The 26,195-nt window shown below is 40.9% G+C and overlaps 1 protein-coding gene across 1 annotated transcript in view; it reads left to right on the forward strand.

Annotated features, from left to right (window-relative positions):
* The first annotated feature begins 1,115 nt into the window (after positions 1-1,115).
* Positions 1,116-26,195, forward strand: part of LOC125902799 (choline transporter-like protein 5-A) — a 304,241-nt gene continuing 279,161 nt past the window's right edge. The window contains exons 1-2 of the mRNA XM_049599411.1: positions 1,116-1,214; positions 15,546-15,594. Coding sequence (XP_049455368.1) covers positions 1,127-1,214; positions 15,546-15,594 — 137 coding nt within the window. The 5' untranslated portion in view covers positions 1,116-1,126. The remainder of the gene's footprint in view (positions 1,215-15,545; positions 15,595-26,195) is intronic.

Genomic DNA, 26,195 nt, shown 5'->3' on the forward strand with positions numbered 1-26,195 from the left:
TGTAGATGACTAAAATATAACATACACAAATCTATAATCATAAGCTATAAAATTCTTAAAGGTAGTGCAGATTATATCTTAATTACTACGCAACACTTTCACATCTATGTGGGGGTGTTATTATTGTCATACTTCTACTATTATCATACACATATGATTATTATTGTTACATACATATACTGTCATATATTAATACATATATACTACCAAAATACTATTGTTATTATTATTATTATTATTATTATTATTATCATATTATTGCTAAGATAAATGTTATTATGGCTATTGTCATTACTGTTGTGCATCTCTCTCTCTCTCTCTCTCTCTCTCTCTCTCTCTCTCTCAGTGTATTATTTTGTCATATGTACATTTATTATGTTGATCTGTTCTGTACACAGACATCTATTGTGTGTCTGTATGTCCTGGAAGAGGAATTTCTCCTTAGTTGCTCTTCCAGAGGTTTCTACTATTCTTTCTCCATTAAAGGGTTTTTAGAGAGTTTTTCCTTACATGCTGTGAGGGTCCAAGGACAGAGGGACGCTGTATACTGTAAAGCCATCTAAGGCAAATTGTGATTTGTGGTTTCGGGCTTTATAAATAAAATAAAATTGAATTGAATTTGAATCCATCTATCTGCGTAGGCCACATTTCTCATTTCTCTAAAACAGTAGGCAAAGTGTATCTGTTCGTAAAACCAGAGGACTTAATGTACACATAGGTATCAGTGCTTTGTAGATTTTATCAATAGATGGTTGCAGGCTAATGATGAGTAATAATACCGGGTTAAGTTTTTTCAATGTCAGTATGCTGCATGATTCAATGTGATGCAAATTAATGATTTCTGGACTGTTGGTCAGAGTTAAACCAGTTTCTCTTGTTACTGAAATCTATGTGACCTGTCATTAACATCAGATAGAGATAACCAAGCAGTAGTGAACTACAGAAAAATACTGAACTGAACTAAAATAAGCTTGCAAGGTGTGCAGCTGGAGTCTGGAACAATATCACACAGGCGTCTCTGAGACAGCGCGAGCAGAGTAGGTCTCCAGGGGGAGGGGCGGTATGGCTAAGGAACAGTTGCTACAACGTACGTCTTTTACTTCCACCACCGGCAGCACCGCGCACCATGGCGCCCCACCGTTACTCCCCGAGCCGCTCAGCCGCCATACAGAGCGAGACAGCCGCTAGAGCTGCCCCGTACGGTTCCCATTACGGTGAGTACCACATCGGAACAGCCAAAAACAAGCCTAAACAGCTTTTAACAATGGACTTCTATAGTTAGTTAGTTATCTAGCCTACGTCAGTGTTATGACTATAAGGTATAGGAACATTATATAATAAGCATTATAATTAGTAGTTTAATTAGTAATTTAATAAAGCTAGTAGGTGGAGATTATCTGCATGAACACAAAGCACAGAACGTATTAACAACGAGTCAGGCTGGGTGGCTGTCTTCTCACTCACATACAGTCCTCCTAGTCACTTCGACAGATGATTAGAAAGCATGAAGGAATCTTGGCATTCCTTGCAGACCTGTGTGTGGTGCCTGCAATTATGCTGCGATTGTATTCCTACAGAGATATCAAAATCATGGTCTCATTTTTAAACAGGCACAATAGCCTACATGTTAATGTATTTGTGTATTTGTGGATCCCGTATTTCATTGGACATTCATTTCATTGAAAAACAAAACAATGCTCTGTAATTAATAGCTAAACAAGTAAACATTTCTGTCTCATGGTTTTCTTTTTTATTTGAAACACCATTTAAATATCAGTGAGTCATACTTGAATACATGAAGAAAACATTTTAACATCTATATTGATTTTCTGATTGATTGGGGACTGCATTTAAGCAAAACTATATCAAAATGTCTGTTTACAAACTCTCAGGCAACTCATGTGTTTGTGAAGTACTGATCACAGGACTGGACAAATGAGACTTATGGATTATGGATGGGTTATACTGCACTAGTTTTGTAAGAGTTTGTTTTTGCAAGAGTTTGTAAACAGATGTTTTGATAGTTTTGCTGTTGTTAAACATTGTCCCCAGTCAATCAATAGATCAATATATTGATATATGGCATTTTTCGTGGAGGCATATGTGAAAAACATTTTCTTCACAAAGTCTAGGTAACACGCCAACTATTTTACAAATGGTAATTTTGGGGGTGAAGTATTCCTTTCAGCTACCAAGCGGCACCTCATGGGCTGAAAAATGAAACCAACATGGAAGTACTAAAAACTGCAGTTCTTTGAACATTCACTTGAGACTGGCTTCAGAAGACAGTCAGTTCCTATAGACCCCCATGTTAAAATGCCCAACTTTACAGCAGCAATTAGTATGTTTAAAGCCTTGTACAAAAACTTCTCCACAGCTCCAGCCTCTCGCTCAAATATGGTGACTTCTGGCTCCAAAAAACCAAGATGGTGACAGCCATAATGCTGAACTCAAGGCATCTAAACAGGAGTCCACGAGTGTTAATTTCATTGACGAAAACCATGATAACAATGAGATGATTACAAGCTAAAAATAGATCTTGAAAATAAAAACTAAGACAGAATCAGTGTTTCATTTTTGTTGACCTGATGAGACGTAATGAAATGTTAGTGGCAGAGTTCTGGACATTGAAAGCCAGAAATGGCCATGCCTGGATTGATTCTCAAATGCCACATGAGCAACAGGCTAGTAAACTCGAGTAAATAGTATGCACCAGGAAGTTTCACTAGCCTGCAAAAACTGAAGCAATGTCAGCCATTGGTGCGAGTTGTGAGCTGTAATTCAGCAGTACATAATCAGTCCTTTGTATCTGACTGTGAATGGTTGCAGATACACTGCACACTGACTGACCAAAAAAAAAAAAAAAAAAAATGCCCGACATGACACCATATACATGTTATCTCTAGAGCTGCCCCTTGACAGCTGGAGATTCAAATCATCAGTTGGACACCCCTCAGTCAACTGAGATTGCGTCAAATCAAGCAGTCTTTTATTTATTTATTTATTTTTTTAAACTTTTTTTGTTAGCTTGTTTACCATATTATGTGAAAGTACCGCTGAACCTTTTCAAACTTTAAAACTTTATAGGGAAAAATAAAACAAATTGTTGAATATCAAAACGGGTACAGCCCTAGTTATCAGCTCACTGAAATGGCCTGTGTGGATGCTGAAAATATTCAATGAACGATCATTGTTCTATTATATGGTTGTATAAAGTCCAGTATACTGCAAAGACTGCTGTCAATCTGGATCATACTGAAAAACTCAACTTACATTGCATTTAAAGTCAACCTGCATGTTCTCTGCTGTTTTATACTGATTTTTACTTCAGAAGATTTTGTAAGTCTAGTAATTGGCTAATTAAGTGTTTAAAACAGCCTATGACAACCACACCGACAAAGGTGTTAGTAATTTGTAGCCTACTGAGCAGACTGTGACTATTTTGGTCAGCGGGATAAAGATTAGCTGAGTATTACTGCCATTAATGCCATCAGCTGACCTCAGGTCTCTTTGCTTCAACAAGAATGCTTCTTACTCATCAAGTCTTGTTGTACATTAACTGTCTACTGTACACTGCTTTAGAGTAGAATATAATATATTTTGCACACCAAAGTAACTTTCAAATTTTTATTTGTGCATATTGTTCATAAAATGTATGAGGATAGCTTGCATTATGTGTGTGTGTGTGTGTGTGTGTGTGTGTGTGTGTGTGTGTGTGTGTGCGCATGTGTGTTTGTGCGCACGTGCGTGCGTGCGTGCGTGTGTGTGCTGGTGAGAGGATTTGATGGAGTATAACACATAAGTACTTTGTGATAAGGCCTGGCTAAACACCAAACAAACAAAACACACTTTCAATCAGGAGTGTGTGTGTGTGTGTGTGTGTGTGTGTGTGTGTGTGTGTGTGTGTGTGTGTGTGCATTCAGATGAATTCCAGTGGTGTAATGGCTTACATATGTTACATATGCCACCATTTATTATTCAACAGTACATGAAATGCATACTGTTTCTGCTATTATTTATTTTATTTATTTCTGCTGAATATAACATCTTGCAAACACTGAACACTACAGCGGCATAAATATCCTGCAATGGGTTAGCATGAGCAACAGATAGATACAATCCGACTGGTACCCCGGTTAAAAAGCTCACTTATGGAAGCATTTTGTCTGTAACGCTGAGGGTGAAAGGGATGTGGTCAAGAGCCACATTGTATACATGTATGTATAATAATATAACATTACGCTGGTGTGAGCAGATGTAGCTAATATGTTCTGAGTGTTGGAATCGTTTGCACACAAAGCTGTCAAGCACTGTGGGTTACAGGCGCCACACTTCTTTTTGTAGGCTGATGTAGAAGTTAGCGTCACCCTGACTTCCTCGTAAGAAAGCTTGTTTGGATTATACTTTTTGGATTTTGGATAATTGCAGAAAACAAGCTCTGTGGCAAACACAAGTTCATGATGCTTAAATACACTCACCAGAGGTAAAAAGGTACTGTCAGGCTTTAAGCAAACTATACTGCTGTCACATGACTGCAGCACCAGTCCCATGTTTGATATTGGCAGCCTAGAGTCATAGGGCCACCCGCTTGGTGTGCAGGGGCCTCATTGTGCAGGCAGCAAAGTAATTGGAAAGGTTGAGCAGTGCTGGTGACACAGCTTGGTGTTTTCCCTTTTTTACGCCTATTTTAAGCACCTCTGACCAAGTAGCTTGAAAGTCAGGGGTCGAGCAGGCAGACTACCACAGGATTCGCAGGATTCCACGGGATAGAGACTACCATATTCATGGCATGTGATCTTCTTAGATTATGCATCTGCTACTGGGGATGCACTGATTTTTAAATTAAACACCAATGTACAAAAGTAACAATTTGGCCGATGGCCGATAGCCAATAACAGTGTTTTTATATTGTTGTTTATTTTGTTTTGTTGTTGTTTATTCTATTTTTTGTGCAAGGGAAACAGAGAAATCTACTCTGTAAAAAATAGCTGAACTGTTTTGGAGTAGCCTATTTAAGCCCTTCATTAAACTACCTTTGAATGAGTACACATTTAATCATACACATTTATGAAGCAACGTTTAATATAACCTTCTTTCACATGAAAAACATAAAAAAAACTGCTTTGAAAGCCTTTTTACTATATGTATGTAATTCTGAGGGTAATCTCCCCTCAGGGATCAATAAAGTATTTCTGATTCTGATTCTAAATTTACTCTAATTTCTATTTTATATTGCTGTGAAAACATTAACAAATTTCTTTTATAAACAACTGTATTTATACAAGTTTCTTACCAAAACTAAATTCTAAAGATTACATTGAACACATCATGAGAATGGTATAATTAACCTTTGCGCAAAACTTATTTTTACTAAATAGAGCTTGAACGCATCATAACGTAACTCAATAGAGTTACCCAGGACTTAGCCTCTATATACATACTCTACATTCAGTAAATGTAGAGTCTGTAGGCAAACTCTGGAGATCTTGCCTCCGGAAGAAGAGCCCAGAAGAAGAGCCCTGGTTTCCGTTTGTAGGCTGTTTGTAGTCCGTGTGATATTGACCAATCACGTTTGAGCTGGCTGCAGTTGTTGCTAGGTTAAACGGTTCGTGCGGTGAACTAACGAGGCGGAACATAATTGGCGTCACTGTAAACTGAATCCATCGCAATGGTTCAACATATTTACTTATATATAAATGGAAGTCGGAAACGGAAATTCGCCTCCTCCGCCCAAATCGAACCAGAATGCCAAAAAATCGGGGGTCTCTCCCCAGAGACTGTATCTCCGTCTGCCGGAAGTCAGACACCGAATATAGCCGATGGGTTTAAGTCAATATTCCATCAGAATCTTTCACCAAATTTGGCACAAATGATGTCCAGGATGTACTATTTAAGAAAAATATGATGTCCAGCTGAAAATCCAAGATTGCTGCCAGTTTTCAAGATGGCTGCCTCGTCAAATGCAAAAAAAAGGTTTTTGAAATAGAACTTGAATGAACAGAAATGTATTAATGATCCAAACATCAAAATTAATGTATTCTGACTGGAAGAACTCAATAGTGAATTTCAATATGGCCACCAGTTTTCAAGATGGCGGCTATAACGTGACTCAAAATTAGCATTTTCGGAAGCTGTCCCATCACAGATATTGCATTAAGTTGAAGGGAAATATCCATGATCATTCACTGAAATGCTGTGGTCAAGCTCTATTGGTTTGTAATTTTTTATAAGAGTGATGTCAAAGCACAACCAGGGCACACTGGTGACATCACTGCTGTGAGACTCAGCGTGGGGTTCAGTGTCGGCTTGTTGTGTACTAACTGTAGTTGTAGTTTACTAATAGTTGTAGTGGTGTACTCACTGTAGTTTGTAGTATACTTTAGTGTCCCAAATGTTATCTAATAAGCCCCTCTATATATCACAACTAAAAGTTTAGTTAGTTGTAGTATTGTAGTTAGATAGCCGCACCTGAATTGACAGGATGTGCCAGCACGGGAGAGCCGAGCCAAGGGTAATGGGGCTTCAGTTACCTGGATGGTGTAGAGATCGCACAGGACTTAAATGGCACTGGATGAACAATCGGGCTAGGTGTAGGGCACCAGATGCTTGAACCTATTTGCATCCCATATTTCAATGTGCTTTAATGTTTTGTACAGTTGGGTGGTAAAAGGATAAACCGTCGACCTATAAATGTATAACACAAGATGTCTGCCAATAATCCACTGAGTTGCGCTACTAAAACTGACTGGAGGAATTGTTGCCTCTGTCAGACAGATACAAAAGAGGGGTTGATCTCTCCCCCTACCCGTTATAAGTGTAGTTCTGATATTTGACGATAGCCAAAGACATACCACAATTTCAGGCAATCAACAAACTGCCCATCAAGGTAAACCCATCCAGATTGGATGATGGAGGTGGTATTGAGGATACATTGAGGCGAAACAGTGCAAAGTATCACCCAAAATGTCGTCAAATGTTTAACTGCAAACTTGAGCGTGCCACTAAAAGAGGAGCTGAAATTCAGAATGATCCTGGTGAAGGACACTCAAAATTGCGAAGGACTAGCATTGAAGTGCAGCGGTGTTTCTTATGTGAAGAGATGGAACCAACATCAGAGCTGCGACAAGCCATGACCATGCATCTAAATGAGAGGCTCAATGAATGCCCTTGTAATCTTAATGATGGTAAGCTTCTGGCTTTATTGAGTGGGGGAGATGTGGTGGCCCTGGAACTTAAATACCACCGCCCTTGCTTAACAGCCCTGTATAACAGAGAGAGGGCACAGATTGCAGTGGAGAACAAAGAAAAACTTCAGTTGTCTCAAGAAAAGGAAGCCTCTCCTTTGGTGTTCTCTGAACTTCTGACCTATGTCATTGAGACACAAAATAACAGTGATGAGCCCGCTGTGTTCCATCTTGCTGAATTGGTTAGTCTTTACAGGGAGAGACTTGAGCAGTTTGGGACAGACATATCTGAGGTGAACTCGACCCGACTGAAAGAGAGGCTTTTGGCTGAGATACCTGGACTGGTAGCCTACAAGAAAGGGCGAGATATACTTCTGGCATTTGAAAAAGGCGTTGGTCCAGTCTTGTCAGAAGCAGCATCCTATACTGATGCCATTATTCTCGCCAAAGCTGCTAAGATATTGCACACGCACATGGTCGAACACAAGTATAAGTTTGAGGGCCATCTCAATGAGAGTTCAGTGTATGATTCCTTGCCACCAGCTTTGCTTCAGTTTGTCTGTATGATTGAGCATGGGGCAGACATAAAATCTCAGCTGAGGTTTGGAGCGACTACAACTGACCTGGCAATGGCTCAGCTCCTTCAATACAACTGCTTTGCCAAGTATAAAGAAGGTGCTGCCACACAAAGGCATTCCAGAGAGAGAGAAACCCCATTTCCGGTCTACATAGGGATGTCTGTTCATGCCAGAAAGAGGCACCTTGTGGAAATGCTTCATGACCATGGTCTTAGTATTCCATATGATCGAGTACTTGACATATCAGCTCAGTTGGGAGATGCAGTTGTCAACAGATACATTGAAGAAGGTGTGGTTTGTCCCCCCAAACTGAGGAAAGGCCTCTTCTGCACAAGTGTGATGGACAACATCGATCATAATCCTTCATCTACAACTGCGACTTCATCATTTCATGGAACAAGCATCTCCATCTTCCAACATACAACATCAGAAAATCAAGGCGAAGTTCGAGAATCAATTCAGTTAACTAAGAACAGCAGTGTAAAGAAAGTCCCGGAACTTCCTGATTCCTACACAAATGTCCATCCTGCTTTCTTCTCAAAAAAGAATCCATCTCCTCCCAAGGGCAATGTCACATATGCATCTCTGCCAAGTCTCCCCGACAAATATATGAATGGCTGCAGAAAGTCAGCCTCACACAAGAAGTAGATGATGAGGTTAACATCACTTGGTCAGCCCACCACACAGAGAAGAAGCGAGGTCTTGAATTTGAGGTGAGCATTACCTCACTCTTGCCCCTTCTTTGTGATGAGGCCCATTCAGTTGCCACAGTGAGGCATTCCATGAACTATTGCACACCTCAACCCAGACCAGGTTCCCGTGATAACTGCAGACCAGCCTATTTATGCTCTTGCCAAACAAGTCCAGTGGCACTGGCCTGACCTGTATGGTGAGGACAAATTTGTTGTAATGTTTGGCGGTCTCCACATAGAGATGGCTGCATTCAGATCACTTGGGACCCTGCTTCAGAGTAGTGGGTGGACAGATGCTCTTGTGGAGGCTGGGGTGGCTTCTTCTGGAACAGCTGACTCCTTTCTTTCTGCCTCAAGTGTCACAAGAACATGCCACATGCACCAAGTTACAGCATGCTGTCTCTACATGCTCCAAAAGGAAGCATATGAGCATCATTGTGCGGAGGAGAATGAAGGAGCCCTGAATTTCAATGACTGGTGTGAGACACGCATGAAGGAGAGTCCTCAGTTTCAATTCTGGGAACTTCTGTTGTCAATGGAATTGGTGGTTTTCTCGTTGGTCAGATCTTTCAGAGAGGCTAACTTTAACTTTTATTGTTAAGCACTGTCTGCTCTAATCACCTTCTTCTATGCAAACAACAATGTGAACTATGCTTGATGGCTACCCATCCACCTCAGAGACATGGTTTCTTTGGAGCAAACTCATCCTCAGGTGTTCAAGGAATTTCAGCTGGGAAAGTTTGTGGTGCACAAGACTCACAGGGAGTTCTCAGGCTTAGCCATTGATCAAGCTCACGAGCAGGCCAATGCAGTTGTTAAAGGTGATGGTGGTGCCATTGGAGTTACTTAGGATCCATCTGCACTGAGGCGGTGGATGGTGTCTGGACCAGAAGTCAGCCAGTTAGTCAACCAGTATGAGTTGGCATCTCAGGTCAAAGTAGCAAAGGAAGATATCAGGCATCATGAGCAGACCAGTCAGTCTCCGAAGTCCTTCACTGACAAGGTCCAGAGGTTGTTTGGTGTGATGAAGGATCTGGGCAGTCCTTTCAAGGAAGAGTCCAAAGATCTGCTCACATTGGACACAAAAACCATTGCACATCCCAGTGCTGCTGAGCTTGTAAGAACTCACTTTGAGACAGATCAAGTTGCCTTCAGAGACTTTTTCAATGGTCTTGGTGATGAGGCTTCCTTCTATAGGCCCATCAAAAAGAACAAAGTTGACTTCTTTCGCCAAAAGGCAGCTGCAGCTTCCAGTGACATGAAGAAGCAGGTACTCAAAGACGACTGTTGCCTGTTCTCGCAGCTCTTTATATCCTGCCAATCACGAGAGTGTGACCTGCTTAAGTTCTTCAAGCATGAGAATCAGTCTTTCCCTGCAGCACTGAGCGACACAGGGAAACTCCACTCTGGTCAGAAGTCTCAGCTTGCAAAAATTCTGGAAGCTAACCAGAATGTGATGCTTTTATCATTGATGGTTCCGCTCTTGTGAATTCATTGTCTCCAAATTCATCAAAGACCTTCGAGGAATATGCTGTCCAAGATGTAGTTCCAAAGATCCAGACATACTCATCTAAATATAAGCGAACAGACATCGTTTTTGATGTCTACTGGACTTCAAGCTTGAAGGCTGAAACAAGGTCAAACAGAGGTAAGGGAGATCGACGGAGAGTGACAGACAAAACCAAACTACCACCCAACTGGAAAAGCTTCCTGCGAGACAGCGACAACAAGACTGAGCTCTTCGGGTTCCTAGCTGACAAGATAGTGACCCTGTGTCCCGACAATGTTGTAGTTGTGACCAAAGGAGAGCAGGCTCTTTCAAACAAACTCATCAGCCTTGAAGACTTAAGTCCTTGCAACCACGAAGAAGCTGACTCCAGAATGATGATTCCACAGGAGAGGAGCCTGATAGCTGAAGGCTCTGGCTCCTGATCTACTTTTGGAGACTTTAGGGACCACGAGTAACCCTGTGTTCTCAGAGCGCAGTGTTCTGGTGAGATAATAAAGCACTGTGAGCTCTCTAAGATATGACGGAGCTTGACCATTTAGAGCTTTATAAGTTAACAGTAGGATTTTAAATTCAGTTCTGGATTTTACAGGGAGCCAGTGCAGAGAAGCTAAAACAGGAGAAATATGATTTTGTTTCTTAGTTCCTGTTAGTACACGTGCTGCTGCATTCTGAATTAGCTGGAGAGTTTTTAAGGACTTACTAGAGCTACCTGATAATAGAGAGTTACAGTAATCTAGCCTTGAGGTAACAAAAGCGTGGACCAATTTTTCTGCATCTTTTTGGGTCAGGATAGACCGAAAAGGCAAACATAGGTTTGTTTTAAATGAGAATTAAAAGACAAATCTTGATCAAATGTTACTCTGAGGTTTCTTACGGTAGTGGTAGAGGCCAGAGCAATGCCATCTAGGGAAACTATGTCATCAGATAAAGAGTCTCTGAGTTGTTTGGGGCCAAGAACAATAATTTCAGTTTTGTCTGAATTTAACATCAGGAAATTGGTGCTCATCCAGGTTTTTATGTCTTTAAGGCAGTTATGGAGTTTAGTTAATTGATTACTTTCTTCTGGCTTTATCGATAAATACGACTGTGCATCATCCGCATAACAATGGAACTTTATAGAGTGATTTCTAATGATGTTGCCTAAAGGAAGCATATATAGAATAAATAGGATTGGTCCGAGCACAGAACCTTGCGGAACTCCAAAACAAACTTTAATACGTAAGGATGATTCATTATGAACGTGAACAAACTGAAAACGATCAGATAAATAAGATTTAAACCAGCTTAGTGCAGAACCTTTTAGGCCAATTAAGTGTTCTAGTCTCTGTAGCAGAATTTGATGGTCAATAGTGTCAAACGCCACACTAAGATCTAATAAAACAAGTACAGAGACGAGTCCTTTGTCTGAAGCAATCAGAAGGTCATTTGTAATTTTAACTAGTGCTGTCTCAGTGCTATGATGCACTCTAAATCCTGACTGAAATTCCTCAAATAAATTATTATCATGGAGAATATCACACAGCTGGTCTGCGACTACTTTCTACCTCTGGATCCAGGGTGGGCTTTTTTAGTAGAGGTTTAATTACAGCTACCTTAAAAGACTGTGGTACATAGCCTGTTAATAAGGATATATTGATCATATCTAATATATGAGTGTTAACTAAAGGTAAGACCTCCTTAAGTAGCCTAGGTGGGATGGGGTCTAAGAGACACGTTGATGATTTAGATGAAGAAATCACTGCGGTCAATTCTTGAACAGAAATTGGGTAGAAGCAATCTATATATATATTAGGTCTTACAGCTGTGTTTGAGGTTAGATAGGTAGGCCTACTATCTGAGGACAGGAGGTCATGAATTTTGCCTCTAATAGTTAGAATTTTGTCATTAAAAAAGCTCATAAAATCATTACTGCTAAGGGCTAAAGGAATACAAGGCTCAATAGAGCTTTGACTCTCAGTCAGCCTGGCTACAGTGCTGAAAAGAAACCTGGGGTTATTCTTGTTTTCTTCTGTTAAAGCTGAGCAATAGTTTGCTCTGGCATTGCAGAGGCTTCTCTTATAAGTTTTGAGACTGTCTGCCCAGATTAAACGAGATTCTTCCAGTTTGGTTAATCGCCAGTTCCTTTAAAACTTTCGTGATATTTGTTTTTGAACTTTCTTGGCTTTGTTAACTTCTTTTTAAGAGGAGCTACAGAGTCGCGTGTTGTTCGCAGCGAGCCTACGGTGCTATCAACATCCAGTGGCATGCTATTCTTTCACGCCTTTACTGGCTGTGATGTTGTGTCAGCTTTTCGTGGTAAAGGCAAGAAAACTACATGGCAAGCATGGGAGGTTTGCCCTGAAGTGAGCCCTGTCTTTGAAAAGCTTAGTCAATATCCACCCATCATAGCAGATGCAGACGTAATCATCCTTGAGAAGTTTGTCATCACCATGTATGACAAGCACAGCACTACAAGCAAGGTTGATGAGGCAAGGCTGGACTTGTTTGCTCGGAAGCAAAGGTCTTATGATGCCATTCCACCGACAAGCGCATCCCTCGTTCAGCATGTGAAACGGTCTGCCTTCCAAGGTGCCTGCATAAATAAAGTTGTCCTCCGTAGAGGTGGGGGGTGGTGGCGGGTCAAATAAAGTTGTCCTCCGTAGAGGGGGGGTGGTGGCGGGTCAATAAAGTTGTCCTCCGTAGAGGGAGGGTGGTGGTGGGCCAAAAAAAAAGAAAAGAAAAAAAAGCACACAAGCCAATCGGTTTGTTCACATTGTTTGTAATTGAAGTTAACATAACCCTATCAGAAAAGTGTCATCATATTTCTAATGCACTGGTCAACCCCAGATAAGCCATACTACATCTTCTAGCACTGTTGAAATGCAATAAGCAGTTTACTGTCCTATCATTTCTCTACATTGGGTGGTCACGTACCCAGACATCACATCGGAAACATCACAGAGAGTGTTCCTTTGTTTAATTCCCATTTTATCATCATAATATTCAATAATTTTGATTTTCTAAATGCAGAATTGGATGTCTCATACTCAAAAACATATATATTTTGATGTATAGATAATCAAAATAGGATTATTCAATCAAAATATAGTTCAAACACCATTTAATACCACTTCGAATGGCGGCCATCTTGAAAAAAGGTGGCCATTTTGTTTTTTTAAGTGGACATCGTACTTTTCTGAGAGAGTAGGTTCTGAAGCACTTGTGTGCCAAATTTGGTGCTTGCATCACTAAGTGAAAGATCGTTTCAGCAATCTGCTCCACTCGGAGGAGAGAAGGCGTGGAGTGGGTTTTACATAGCTGATTCACATCACACCAATCAAATGAGCGCCTCTCCTCGCCCTTAAATACGCCATGCGAAGGCGTAATGAGAGTTTACTCAATTCGCCATGGCAGAAGAGAGCAGCAGCGTCAGACGGCCAAACTTCTCCCAGGAGGAAACTGATGTTTTGGTCCGGGAGGTCCAAGCTCGCAGTGTCCGAATATACGGAACTGCAAGCAGACCTCCACGGGCTGATGATGCAAAGATAGCCTGGGAGGAGGTTGCCACAATTGTAAATCAATGTTGCGTTTCTTGCACGTGCGCTCTCTCTTTCTGTCTCGCAGTCTCACTCTGTTTCTTTTCTTTTAACTTTTCTAAGATGAGAGATGCTGAATATATACTCCCTATCTGATGCTGTGGCTGTTTGTAGTTGGCTGAGAGGGATGTGAACTCATTAGTTTGCAGCTGTGTTAATCAAATCAGGTTGGGTTTCCATTACGCGTGCCAAATGGTGCCAATCCACCTCGACATCAGATATGACGGGACAGTCGATACAGAGATACATTTATTTGCTGATTGCAGATAGTTGCATTGAATAGTGGTTTTTGTGGGAATTTATTGCATCGTTAATGTGCCTGACATTCTGGAAACCTGCCTGTGAGGTTTTGGTGATGTGTGTGCACTGTCCGCCGGTCAGCCAAACTTCCACTACACCGGCTATGCTCCACCTGCGCTGACAGTAGACCTGGTTTCAGCTGGCGAGCTTTTAGCGCACCTTTGGCGAAGCCTTTTGGCACGAAACTGTCACTGCTCCAAGCTGGATCTGTCGACACCTCCCCCTGCTGCGCCGCCACACCATCTCAGTGCACCTTGGTCTGCCAATCTACCAAACTGAGCGCACCTCGGGTTGCGCTACTCGAAACTAGCTCCGTGCGGGGTACGCCACCCTGCCGGGAAACTAGAGGCCATTGTGTTTTTTGAATGGGTTTTTAGTTAGGTGCCTGAAATGAGGTCTGTGGTTCACACAAGCTTAAGAGACTTCCAAGTTTTGTTCTATGACATTAAATACAGCAGTAAATGGCCCATTCATTTATTTTGAAGCTTTTGTGTCTTAAAAAAGGTGGTTGCTGACAAGTAAGGTAGGTAAATGAGACTACAAGACGCCATTGCGCGGACACAACTTTACAACCGTGCTGTGGCAACACATTCTCATTCTGACATCGTCACATATCAACATTCGGTTATGGACTTTCCACGTCAAGATACAACATGCAAGGTACCCTGGGTACTTTGGTTGTTGACATTATGGTACGCTGTGTCAACTTCAGCCTGTTACATGCATAGTCTTCTTTCAAAATACACTTTGCTTTTCACAGGAAATTCACCATTGACATACAGTCTTTTCCAAAATAAACACTGTAAATTGCCCTTTTTTCCCCTTCTCCTTTGACAACCAATGCACATGGTTGGGTTTAGGCAACAAAAGCATGTAGTTGGGTTTAGGAAAAAAGAACAGGGTTTGGCTATTTAATCTTATAGGGCATGAACACTGCTATCTCAGGTGAAAGTCAGTGTTTGTTGGACTCATCCAACACCACTCCTGCCCATCCTCCTGGGACTTTTCCCCCCTGAAGCCGCCATCCTCCATAAACTATAACAGCTACCGGCTGCATATCATGCCGACGTTAAAAGGACGGCTTTATTCGTCAGTGTCTGACACCGGAAGTCACTGCCCAATAGCTGGATTTTGACGACTTCAGAGTGAGACCGGGTTGCCTGTGGGGGCATCGTTAAGACATGCGACCATGGTGTAGTTCCTTTACAGCCTAATGTTAGCTTTATACCTCTGGTGATTGTATTCAGGTTTCAATCATGAAAGTGGTGTTCATTAGTGAATATTATCTTGCTGGACAGAATGTGTAGGTATAATAAACGTTTGTTTGCCACAGAGCTTATTTTTTTTCAATGAGCCAAAATCCAATGGAAAAATCCCGTAGGCTTTTTGATGATGGAATCGTGGTGGTGCTAACTTCTGCTTTGGAGTTACAGAGAAATTGTTGGTTGTGGCCACCAGCTGCTTGCCTAATGAACAACATGCAGATGCAGGCTTGAAATTTAAAACAACAGGGTAGACAATACATCTTCTATACAGTGGTTCTGAACATCTGTTAGCTGTGTCGACTGTGACCTGTCGAATTTGAGTAACTGTCTACTATACACCTCAGCCACTGTTTATTTTCTTCTCCTCTCACCAGGTGTTGAGGTGTGAGTAGGTTTGGCCCAAATCCATTCAAGCTTTTAATTTATTTTTGTGTCTTCTAGGAGAACCACACAGGTTTGATCCTTCCTTCAGAGGTCCAGTCCGCAGAAGGTACCTTCATACTTCCTTTTTTTACATACAGAACAACAGAATATTGGCTGGATAAACCTTGGGGCAGCTTCCACCTGCTCTCTGTGATCACCTACATTGTGTTTTAATACAGAGAAAATAGTAGATCTTAATAACATAAGACATGTTGACAACATCAGCATACACAAGTTATTGTCACAGCTGTGTTGTCAGCTACGACATTAACCATGAATAAGAAAAATACAAAGTAGGTTTACCCCATCCACACTATAACACCAAGCCAATGTCTTAATGCTTATCCACACAATTTTGTCATCTGCTGAAGGACTGACTAGCTGCAGCTTCCCTCCCACGTCACTGTTTACATCACATGCTGATCTACACGTTTTGTTACTTGCTCACGCCCCCCATTGCCCCGAAAAAGGCACATTCTGTAAAAACAAAAGTAGGTAGGCAGCATTTTGCTGCACTCACGGAATTTGTTTTTAGTGACATCGTAATTTGGTCTGTATCCAGATCGTTAGTGTGTCCCTTTAAATGAGTCATTTAATAGCATGGCCCCACTGACCTCTTGCAGATTAAAGTTGCCGGCTGTTAGAATCACTTGACTCCACAAATGATTTGTTCATTGTGGGAAATGGAAAGGCATTTCACGTAACCGCAGCCCATTCAAAATGGCAGAAAAAGTCTTTTGTAGTCAGGTTCAGGTTCAGGTTACTTTATTGATACCCAAGGGTAAACTAGTTTTGCAGTCGAGAGTCAAAACATCCATCACAGTTTGAACAATCAAAACAAAACATAGAACACAGAATACAAGAAAGAAATTTAAAACGACAGAAAGTGCTGCAACCCATGAAATAAAAGCGAATAATTAAAAACGCCAAGAGCAAAATTCCCTACAAGACGTAGGTTAAAGGAATAAAAACAGTTCAGTAGAATATAATAAGAATAAAACAGTGAGATAAAAATCAATCAATAAATAAAAAATAAAGATACATGCTCCGAAGTGACTGTCTTGTGCAGTTTTGTGCAAAGATTCTACAGCTTGTTTTCCAGTGTGATTGCAGCTGGAACAAAGCTGTTTTTGTATTGTTTATTTCTACACCTTGGGACTAAAAACCTCCGTCCAGAGGGAAGAAGCTGGAACTCGCTGTGCAAAGGATGCAAACTGTCATTTAAAATGGTTGTGGCTATCCGCTGTAACTGTTTGGTATACAGGGAAGAGGGGTTCAGCTGGGACTCGCCAATCAGCTTACTTGACCATTTCACAATTTGATTTAAAGAGTTGTTATTCTTAACAGAGCGGCTTCCGAACCATGACACCAAGGAAAAGGATAAAACGGATTCAATAAAAGCATGATAAAACAGGGTCATCATGTTTTTGTCTACATAAAAATAGGACAATTTCCTCAGACAGTGCAAACGCTATTGTCCTCTTACACACAGCCTCACAGTTTTCTTGAAAGTTCAGTTTAAAATCAATAATAGTCCCAAGATATTTGTAGGATTCCACACATTCCACTGACTGACCTTTTATGGTTGTGGCATCATGTGTGTTAGTTTGTTTGCTAAAATCAATTAACATATCCTTTGTTTTAAGTTGAAGATGTGACTCTTCACATCACTGCACAGAGTCATCAACTATAGGGCCGTGGTGTCTTTCATTTTTCTGGAGCAGACTCGCAATAACAGAATCATCCGCATACTTAATAATTGTCCTATTTTGATATTTGCTCTGGCACATGTTTGTGTAAAGGATGAACAGAAGCGGTGAAAGTACGCATCCATCCGACAGGACTTCATTCACTCTTACTCTCTGCGTCCTGTTAGTTAAAAAATCCAAAATCCAACCTACAAGATTAGAATTAAAATTAAATTGTTCTATAAGGCGCTTGGCCAAAATGTGGGGTTGGATTGTATTAAAAGCAGATGAAAAGTCAATAAAAAGGATTCAAGCATGAGATCCACTTCGCTCCAGATGCTTAAAGAGCAGGTGAAGCAAGGTGATTGTGGCATCCTCTACTCCCCTGCGTGGCCTGTAGACAAACTGCATAGGATCATGTGCATTTTCAGCGATCTTTAAGATTTCTGACCTTACCAAATTTTCAAAGTTTTTCATTAAATTGAGGTCAAAGCAACAGGTCTAAAATCATTAAAAATTTTAGGGCCACTAGATTTGGGGACCGGGACCACTACAGCATCCTTCCAGACTTTTGGTAGGCCTACATGTTGTGTCTGCAAGAATTTATTAAAAATGTGGTGGAATATGGGACTCAGCTCTTTTGTACCTGATTTGCTAACACTTTATATTTAGGTACTGTAATAAGCAGTAATTAATGCTTAATGGGCACAAATTAACAGTTAATGAGCACTTATAAGATGGTATAAGATGCTTATTAACATTAATAAGACTAGACTAAGTGTTTATTACAGCATAACTGACTGAGTTATTATTGCTTATACTGTATGAGCATTATAAGCACTTAATAGAAACTCTGGTAGCAGTTTATAAACCTATACTAATTATTAATAAGATGTCTATTTACATTAATTATAATTTATAAGGGTTAATTATAGAATAGTAACCACATTTATTACTGGTTTATAAGACACTATAAGACCCTATAAGATGAAATTAATAAGGTGTTTATTAACATTAATGACACTATAAGAAGTTAATATAAATTCCATATTATGGTTAATAAATGCTTAATTATGCATATATTAATAGCAAATAATGATCCTTTGCAGCTACCGGATCTAAAGTGGGAACAGTGTCGTATAAAAGTTAATAACCTATTAATATGCACTTATTAACAGCTCATAATGCATCTTTGCAGCAACTGGATCTAAAGTGGTAACAGTGTCGTATATTCATTCATTCATTCATCTTCTAACCGCTTCATCCTCTTGAGGGTCGCGGGGGGGCTGGAGCCTATCCCAGCTGACATTGGGCGAGAGGCAGGGTACACCCTGGACAGGTCGCCAGACTATCACAGGGCTGACACATAGAGACAAACAACCATTCACGCTCACATTCACACCTACGGACAATTTAGAGTTACCAATTAACCTAGTCCCCAATCTGCATGTTTTTGGACTGTGGGAGGAAGCCGGAGTGCCCGGAGAGAACCCACGCTGACACGGGGAGAACATGCAAACTCCGCACAGAAGGGCTCCCATGCCCGGGATCGAACCGGCAACCCTCTTGCTGTGAGGCAGTGTCGTATAAACGTTAATAAATTATTAATATGCACTTATTAACAGCTCATAATGCATCTTTGCAGCTACTGGATCTAAAGTGGGAACAGTGTCGTATAAAAGTTAATAAATTATTAATATGCACTTATTAACAGTGACTGGATCTAAAGTGGGAACAGTGTCTTGTTGACATTCACAAACTCTTTATTATGCACTCACTGAAGTGCATAATTCTATGAATTATGCACCTATTGCAACATCCAGATATCAATCCATATTTCAACATTAAAGAATTCTGATGCGTTCTTTTCACTCTAGTATGTTATTATTTTCTTTAGCAAAGGACAATGGGAATCTCACTTCCTCAAAATGGCATACTAAGACAAACATGAGTTATTTGAACTTAAGAATTTGAGCAGATTGATTCAGAGTTGGCTGCTTAATTCACTCGTGATGAGAATTCAGCCTGCCAGTGGTGGTGAAAACACAACATAAGGACATATTTCCTTTTCATATTGATTTTTAATGCAACCACTATTGTCAAAAACAGGAAAAAAGGATTGGAAACCCTAATAGTTGAGTTCTAAAAAAATGCCTGATCTGAGTTCATTTGGCTTTTTCAAAAGTTTTGTTACTTAGATTGACTGTTCGTGAATACAGTGTTCCACAAAGCTCCCTGTAACCCATCAGTTTTCTGAAAGTGAGTGACAAAAGTCTCAGCATCGGCCAAGCCAAAGGTGGCCAGGTCAGTGATGTCTTCAGGCCAGTTGCTTAAGTCAAACATGGGGGCAGCGGCCTTCAAGACACCATCATCAAGGTTGCCAAACCGCGTGGTGAGGTTGTCACAGAAGCTACTGATTAGTTTATCTTTCACTTCGTGGAAGTCATCATCATCCACTTGTTTCCTGCTGAGTTTTACACCAGAGAAGGTGTTTTAAGGAAGAGGTCCCACTTCATCCAGGAACTGCTTCAGGTGCTGACCTGGGACTGTCTGAAATACAGAAGAAAAAAACTTTCATTGTCACGATTGCTAAACATACACCGTAGCATATTAATTCCTCTCTAGGGAGTTTATTTTGTTTACCTGCATGGCTAGATCAGGGTCGCCATGGTTGTCTTCTGCAGTCCGTCTGACACCATCTGCAATGTCAGCCCATCCCTCTGAAAGAGAAGGCTCAGAATTAAACCCATAAACACATTTAATCTAACTTCCCTTGTTTTAATCTACAGCCTAGTACTGAATTACTCTCACAATGGCAGGGCTGCCAACTCTCACGCATTGGCCATGAGACACACGCCACACCCCCGATTTCTCACGCTGAAGTGTCCATCTGAGCCAAAACAAAAAAAGTCCCTGTTTCAATGCGCAATACACCTCCTGACCGCTACACTGGATGTTGGTGGCGCTGTGGCCCAATTGACACCGGGATTGCACTCAGAAGAAGAAGAAGAAGAAGAAGAAGAAGGAGAAGAAGAAGAAGATCGATTTCCCCCGCTCTTTTCAGGTATGTATGTTAAGTGTTTGTGCTCTTAAACTTTAAGTAATGTTTGCATATTTGTTTTTTGTGTGTTGTGAGATCATTTAAAGGCATTTTGAGAGCTTTGTACATATTATTTTTGAGGTTTCAATGCAGCTGTAAAAGTATACTGTAGGTTGATGCCTAATGAATTTTGTCTGTTTTATCTATACAAAATCATTCCTCTATGCTGCTTTGTAATTGTATATTAATTTCTGTATATATAGTAGTATATACAAATTAGAATAATTTGTTATGTATGTATAAAGTATCATATACAGTAGGTGCGTACATTTTGTTTTAGACAAAATTAATTATCAACCTTTACTCATCTTTCAAAGGAAGGTAAGATTTTTTTTCCCACTGTGTTCTTGGTTCATTCTTCATAGGTGACAGGGTTAAGTCTGTTCATGAGGTAGGGCTGGGCGATAAATCGATTTTATCGATTAATTCAAATTTGTAGTTTAGGCTGATTTGTTTTAATGAAAATCGAGTTTCAATTTAAAATCCGCCACAGCTGCTCCACGCTGGGCTCCGGTAGTTCAGAGTGGGCTCACCCCTCCCCCCCGCGCACTTGATACACATACATGGCAGTGAGCGGGGAAGAACTCGTTCTCAAGAAAGGGAACGAGTTCTTCAGTGCTTGTGTCTGTATCTGTGTGCTCACCTGTGTGTGTGTGTGTGTGTGTGTGTGTGTGTGTGTGTGTGTGTGTGTGTGTGCACATCAGGGCCAAACTCCGCTGTGTGACAGAGAGCAGAGGAGGATTTTAGATGCGCACCGTGTAGGGACATAAATGACATGCCGTTGTGTAAATAAGATGAATGAAGTGTTACCAACACCAAGCTGGCAGACCCGCAAACCGTAGTAAAGGGACCTCCGAAGACCATTAGCTCCTTTAGCTTGAGTTAGCTCATTGTGGCAACAACACATAAACAACGGGACTTCGTCTGCATTAAAGAACGGCACTTTATTTTCAGCACTGCAGGGATGATACACAGCCTCTCTCATCAGTGTCTGACTTTTACATAGAGGGAAATAACTCAAAAACAGCATACAGAACTGCGTAGGCTTCTTCACTGTGGCTACTCGATGCACACTAACATCTCATACCTCCTACATCAACTACACACATACAGTACAGGCCAAAAGTTTGGACACACCTTCTCATTCAATGCGTTTTCTTTATTTTCATGACTATTTACATTGTAGATTCTCACTGAAGGCATCAAAACTATGAATGAACACGTGGAGTTATGTACTTAACAAAAAAAGGTGAAATAACTGAAAACATGTTTTATATTCTAGTTTCTTCGAAATAGCCACCCTTTGCTCTGATTACTGCTTTGCACACTCTTGGCATTCTCTCCATGAGCTTCAAGAGGTAGTCACCTGAAATGGTTTCCACTTCACAGGTGTGCCTTATCAGGGTTAATTAGTGGAATTTCTTGCTTTATCAATGGGGTTGGGACCATCAGTTGTGTTGTGCAGAAGTCAGGTTAATACACAGCCGACAGCCCTATTGGACAACTGTTAAAATTCATATTATGGCAAGAACCAATCAGCTAACTAAAGAAAAACAAGTGGCCATCATTACTTTAAGAAATGAAGGTCAGTCAGTCCGGAAAATTGCAAAAACTTTAAATGTGTCCCTAAGTGGAGTCGCAAAAATCATCAAGCGCTACAACTGGCACACATGAGGACCGACCCAGGAAAGGAAGACCAAGAGTCACCTCTGCTTCTGAGGATAAGTTCATCCGAGTCACCAGCCTCAGAAATGGCAAGTTAACAGCAGCTCAGATCAGAGACCAGATGAATGCCACACAGAGTTCTAGCAGCAGACCCATCTCTAGAACAACTGTTAAGAGGAGACTGCGCGAATCAGGCCTTCATGGTCAAATAGCTGCTAGGAAACCACTGCTAAGGAGAGGCAACAGGCAGAAGAGATTTGTTTGGGCCAAGAAACACAAGGAATGGACATTAGACCAGTGGAAATCTGTGCTTTGGTCTGATGAGTCCAAATTTGAGATCTTTGGTTCCAACCGCCGTGTCTTTGTGAGACGCAGAAAAGGTGAACGGATGGATTCCACATGCCTGGTTCCCACTGTGAAGCATGGAGGTGTGATGGTGTGGGGGTGTTTTGCTGGTGACACTGTTGGGGATTTATTCAAAATTGAAGGCACACTGAACCAGCATGGCTACCACAGCATCCTGCAGCGACATGCCATCCCATCCGGTTTGCGTTTAGTTGGACGATCATTTATTTTTCAACAGGACAAAGACCCCAAACACACCTCCAGGCTGTGTAAGGGCTATTTGACCAAGAAGGAGAGTGATGGAGTGCTGCGGCAGATGACCTGGCCTCCACAGTCACCGGACCTGAACCCAATCGAGATGGTTTGGGGTGAGCTGAACCGCAGAGTGAAGGCAAAGGGGCCAACAAGTGCTAAACACCTCTGGGAACTCCTTCAAGACTGTTGGAAAACCATTTCAGGTGACTACCTCTTGAAGCTCATGGAGAGAATGCCAAGAGTGTGCAAAGCAGTAATCAGAGCAAAGGGTGGCTATTTTGAAGAAACTAGAATATAAAGCATGTTTTCAGTTATTTCACCTTTTTTTGTTAAGTACATAACTCCACATTCATAGTTTTGATGCCTTCAGTGAGAATCTACAATGTAAATAGTCATGAAAATAAAGAAAACGCATTGAATGAGAAGGTGTGTCCAAACTTTTGGCCTGTACTGTACACACACACACACACACACACACAAGCCACACACATCAGCCTGTAACATAAGGCTATTTAGTTTGTTTAATAAAAGGACAAGGTATAGACCTGTTCTATAGGAAAGGTAACCTTAAATGACTTCTGTTGTGATCCAGTATAATGGTAGGGGAAACACTGCCGTATGATAAGAAAGGGGTCCGGTGGAAAGCGATCACAGATGCAGTCGCAACGTATATTGCAAGATATATATACAGTGGTGGAAAAAAGTTTTCGGACACCCCATGCATTTGTGAAATATTGCATTAAGAATCACTCTTAGGTCTTCAAGTGCAATTTCTTTTAGTACAGTCACAGCCAAAATACTAAATAAATCCTAAAAAAGCCATTAAAAACTTAAAATTGATTGGTTCCATAAAAATACATAAGAAATTTTGAGTATTGGGTCATTTTGGTACCAGTGATGAAGGTCGTTCTTTTTATTAAAAGACACAATTTTTGTTGCCAAGCTTCGTGTCTACATAAAGTTCTTCAGACACAAAAATGGCTAAAACAAGGAACCTAATGCAGGAAACACGCCTGAAGATAAAGATTCTCAGCCAGGAAGGGTAGAGCTGCCGCCAGATAGCCAGGAAGTGCAGATGCAGTCCTTCAGCAGTTAGATACACTCTGCAGAAATACAGACGAACCAACAGCTTGGAAGACAAACCAAGATCTGGGCATCCAAGGGTTTCTTCAGCAAGAAATGACCGCATCCTGATCCGCATGTGCAGGCAAAACCACCGAATGACATCACAGGAGATTCAGCAGCAGTGGTCAAACCAAACTGGTGTCCAGTGTTCCACCCGCACTGTACGTGGCCGACTTGTAGATCATGGCTTAAGGTCCTACAAGGCTATCAAGAAGCCCCTGATCAATGAGAGACAGAGGTTAGCCATCGTTGTGCCCAGGCACACAAGAACTGGACAGCCAGGAATTGGAAGAAGATTTTGTGGTCAGATGAGTCCAGTTTCCAGCATTATCTTCCTCCTACTAATGTGAGTGCATGAAGGCCAGGCGAAGCATTATCTCCAGCATGTACAGTACCTACTGTCAAGCATGGTGGAGGCAGTATCATGGTTTGGGGATGCATGAGTGCTGCTGGTGCTGGTCATCTCACTGTCTGTGATGGCACATTGAACTCTACCAAGTATTGTACCATTCTCGAAACCCACATGCTCCCTTCTGCGCGCACTGTTCCGTCGAGGTAAAAACTGGATGTTTCAACAAGATAATGCCCCTCGCCACACATCCAAGGCCAGTAGAACTTGGCTGCAGGAGCACAGTATCCAGGTCTTAGAGTGGCCAGCTCAATCCCCGGACATGAGCCCCATTGAAAATCTGTGGTGGATTATCAAAAGGTCTGTTTCAAAGCATTAACCAAAGAATTTAGAAGAATTAAAAGCAGTAATTCAAGAAGAATGGGACAAGATTACCCCTCAACAGTGTGAAAGGCTCGTGGGGAACATGCCAGCCAGGATTAGAGCTCTACTACGTGCCAGTGGCAGGACTACTAAATATTAATTTGATGATGTGATGGTTTATTTATTTTCTGTTCAGTTTTGAACACATTCTCTGTTATTTGTTGACTTTGATACCGACAATGTTGAGAACTGACATATTGAAACTGTCAAGAATTTATTTTTGTTAGTTTTTCTTGTAAACAATAAACAAAAAAATATAATTTGTATTTGTTTGTATCTGTCTAATGCAGCCACACCTTTTGAAACACAAAAAAGATTTTTCCACAAATATTTCATGATAATATTTGAGATTGTGTAAAATTTTAAGGGTGTCCGAAAACTTTTTTCCACCACTGTATATATATATATATATATATATATATATATATATATATATATATATGTGTATATATATATACATACATAGGCTACCGCGGAAAAGTCAGGGTTTATTCACATGCTGAAAGGTTTGGTCGCATATATATAACTTGTGAATCAGATTTTTTGTGAAAAAAATCGGAGATTTTTTTTTTAGGCCATATCGCCCAGCCCTATCATGAGGCTTGCCACCATTGCAAAGCTGGTCCTGGTGTTACCCCACTCCAATGCAGATACAGAGAGAGAGACTAAAACCAGGAACAGCCTGGCTCTGGATGGAACCCTGTCATCAATAATGACAATAAAGATGGCTGGCCTGGAGTCCTGCTTCACATGGGAGCCCTCCGCAGAAATCATCAAGGTCTCAAAAAAGGCCACAAGCAAGTACAACAAAGCACACAGATCTTAAGGACTTTGACAGTAGCCTCCCTATTTTCGGAATTGTTTGTATAAATGGTTAAACTTTAATTTGATTTTTTTTTAATTTAAATTGGTATTAGCTGCATGTAGTTTGGGGATGTTCAAAAACGTCACAATAACATAGCTTTTGTGGGTTTTCATTTTTATTTAAGTGTTTCTTGCATGATGTTGCATATCTGTTTACTATTTGATGACTTTATTTTTATACAGAATCCCAAAGTAAACATGCACACATTTGAGCCATGCTGTGTCTTGTGTCTTACTGTTGGGTCAGTTGGTTCAATTGGTACAATCTGAGTTAGGTTAATACATTGAGAACTACTGATGTATGGAAAATGGTATATTTGAAAAAAACAAAAACAAACAAACAAACAAAAAACATTTTTGCTGTATGGTAATGACGCTGAATGGGCCATACAAAAAATTGCAGTGTATGTGGCGAAATTTTGGTTGGCCCCACCAAAGTTGGCAGCCCTGCAATGGTTTCACAAGAGTGATAATAAAACACTTACACACTGGGCCTGATACAAACTTCCATTGCCAAAATGTTTGAAATGCTCCTTTAACCTTACTGACGGAGGGGAATGAAGTCAGGCTATGGCGTTAGCAAATCAGCAGGAGTTAGCATGAACATGATGCAGCCTATATCCATTAGCCTGCTCAACATAACACACAGTTCACTGATGCTCCTACCACATTCACTCTGCTCATCCTGCTTCACACAATTTACTGTCACTCTTGTATCTCAACCATATGCATCTTCACACACATTTCACTCACTTAAACTCACACAGAACGCCATTAGCGATGCACTTAACTACCGAAGCTATTTCTCGGGGCACTCTCCACAAGCCTCCACACACACACACACACACACACAC

Source organism: Epinephelus fuscoguttatus, linkage group LG15, assembly GCF_011397635.1.
Source record: "Epinephelus fuscoguttatus linkage group LG15, E.fuscoguttatus.final_Chr_v1".
NCBI lineage: Eukaryota > Metazoa > Chordata > Actinopteri > Perciformes > Serranidae > Epinephelus > Epinephelus fuscoguttatus.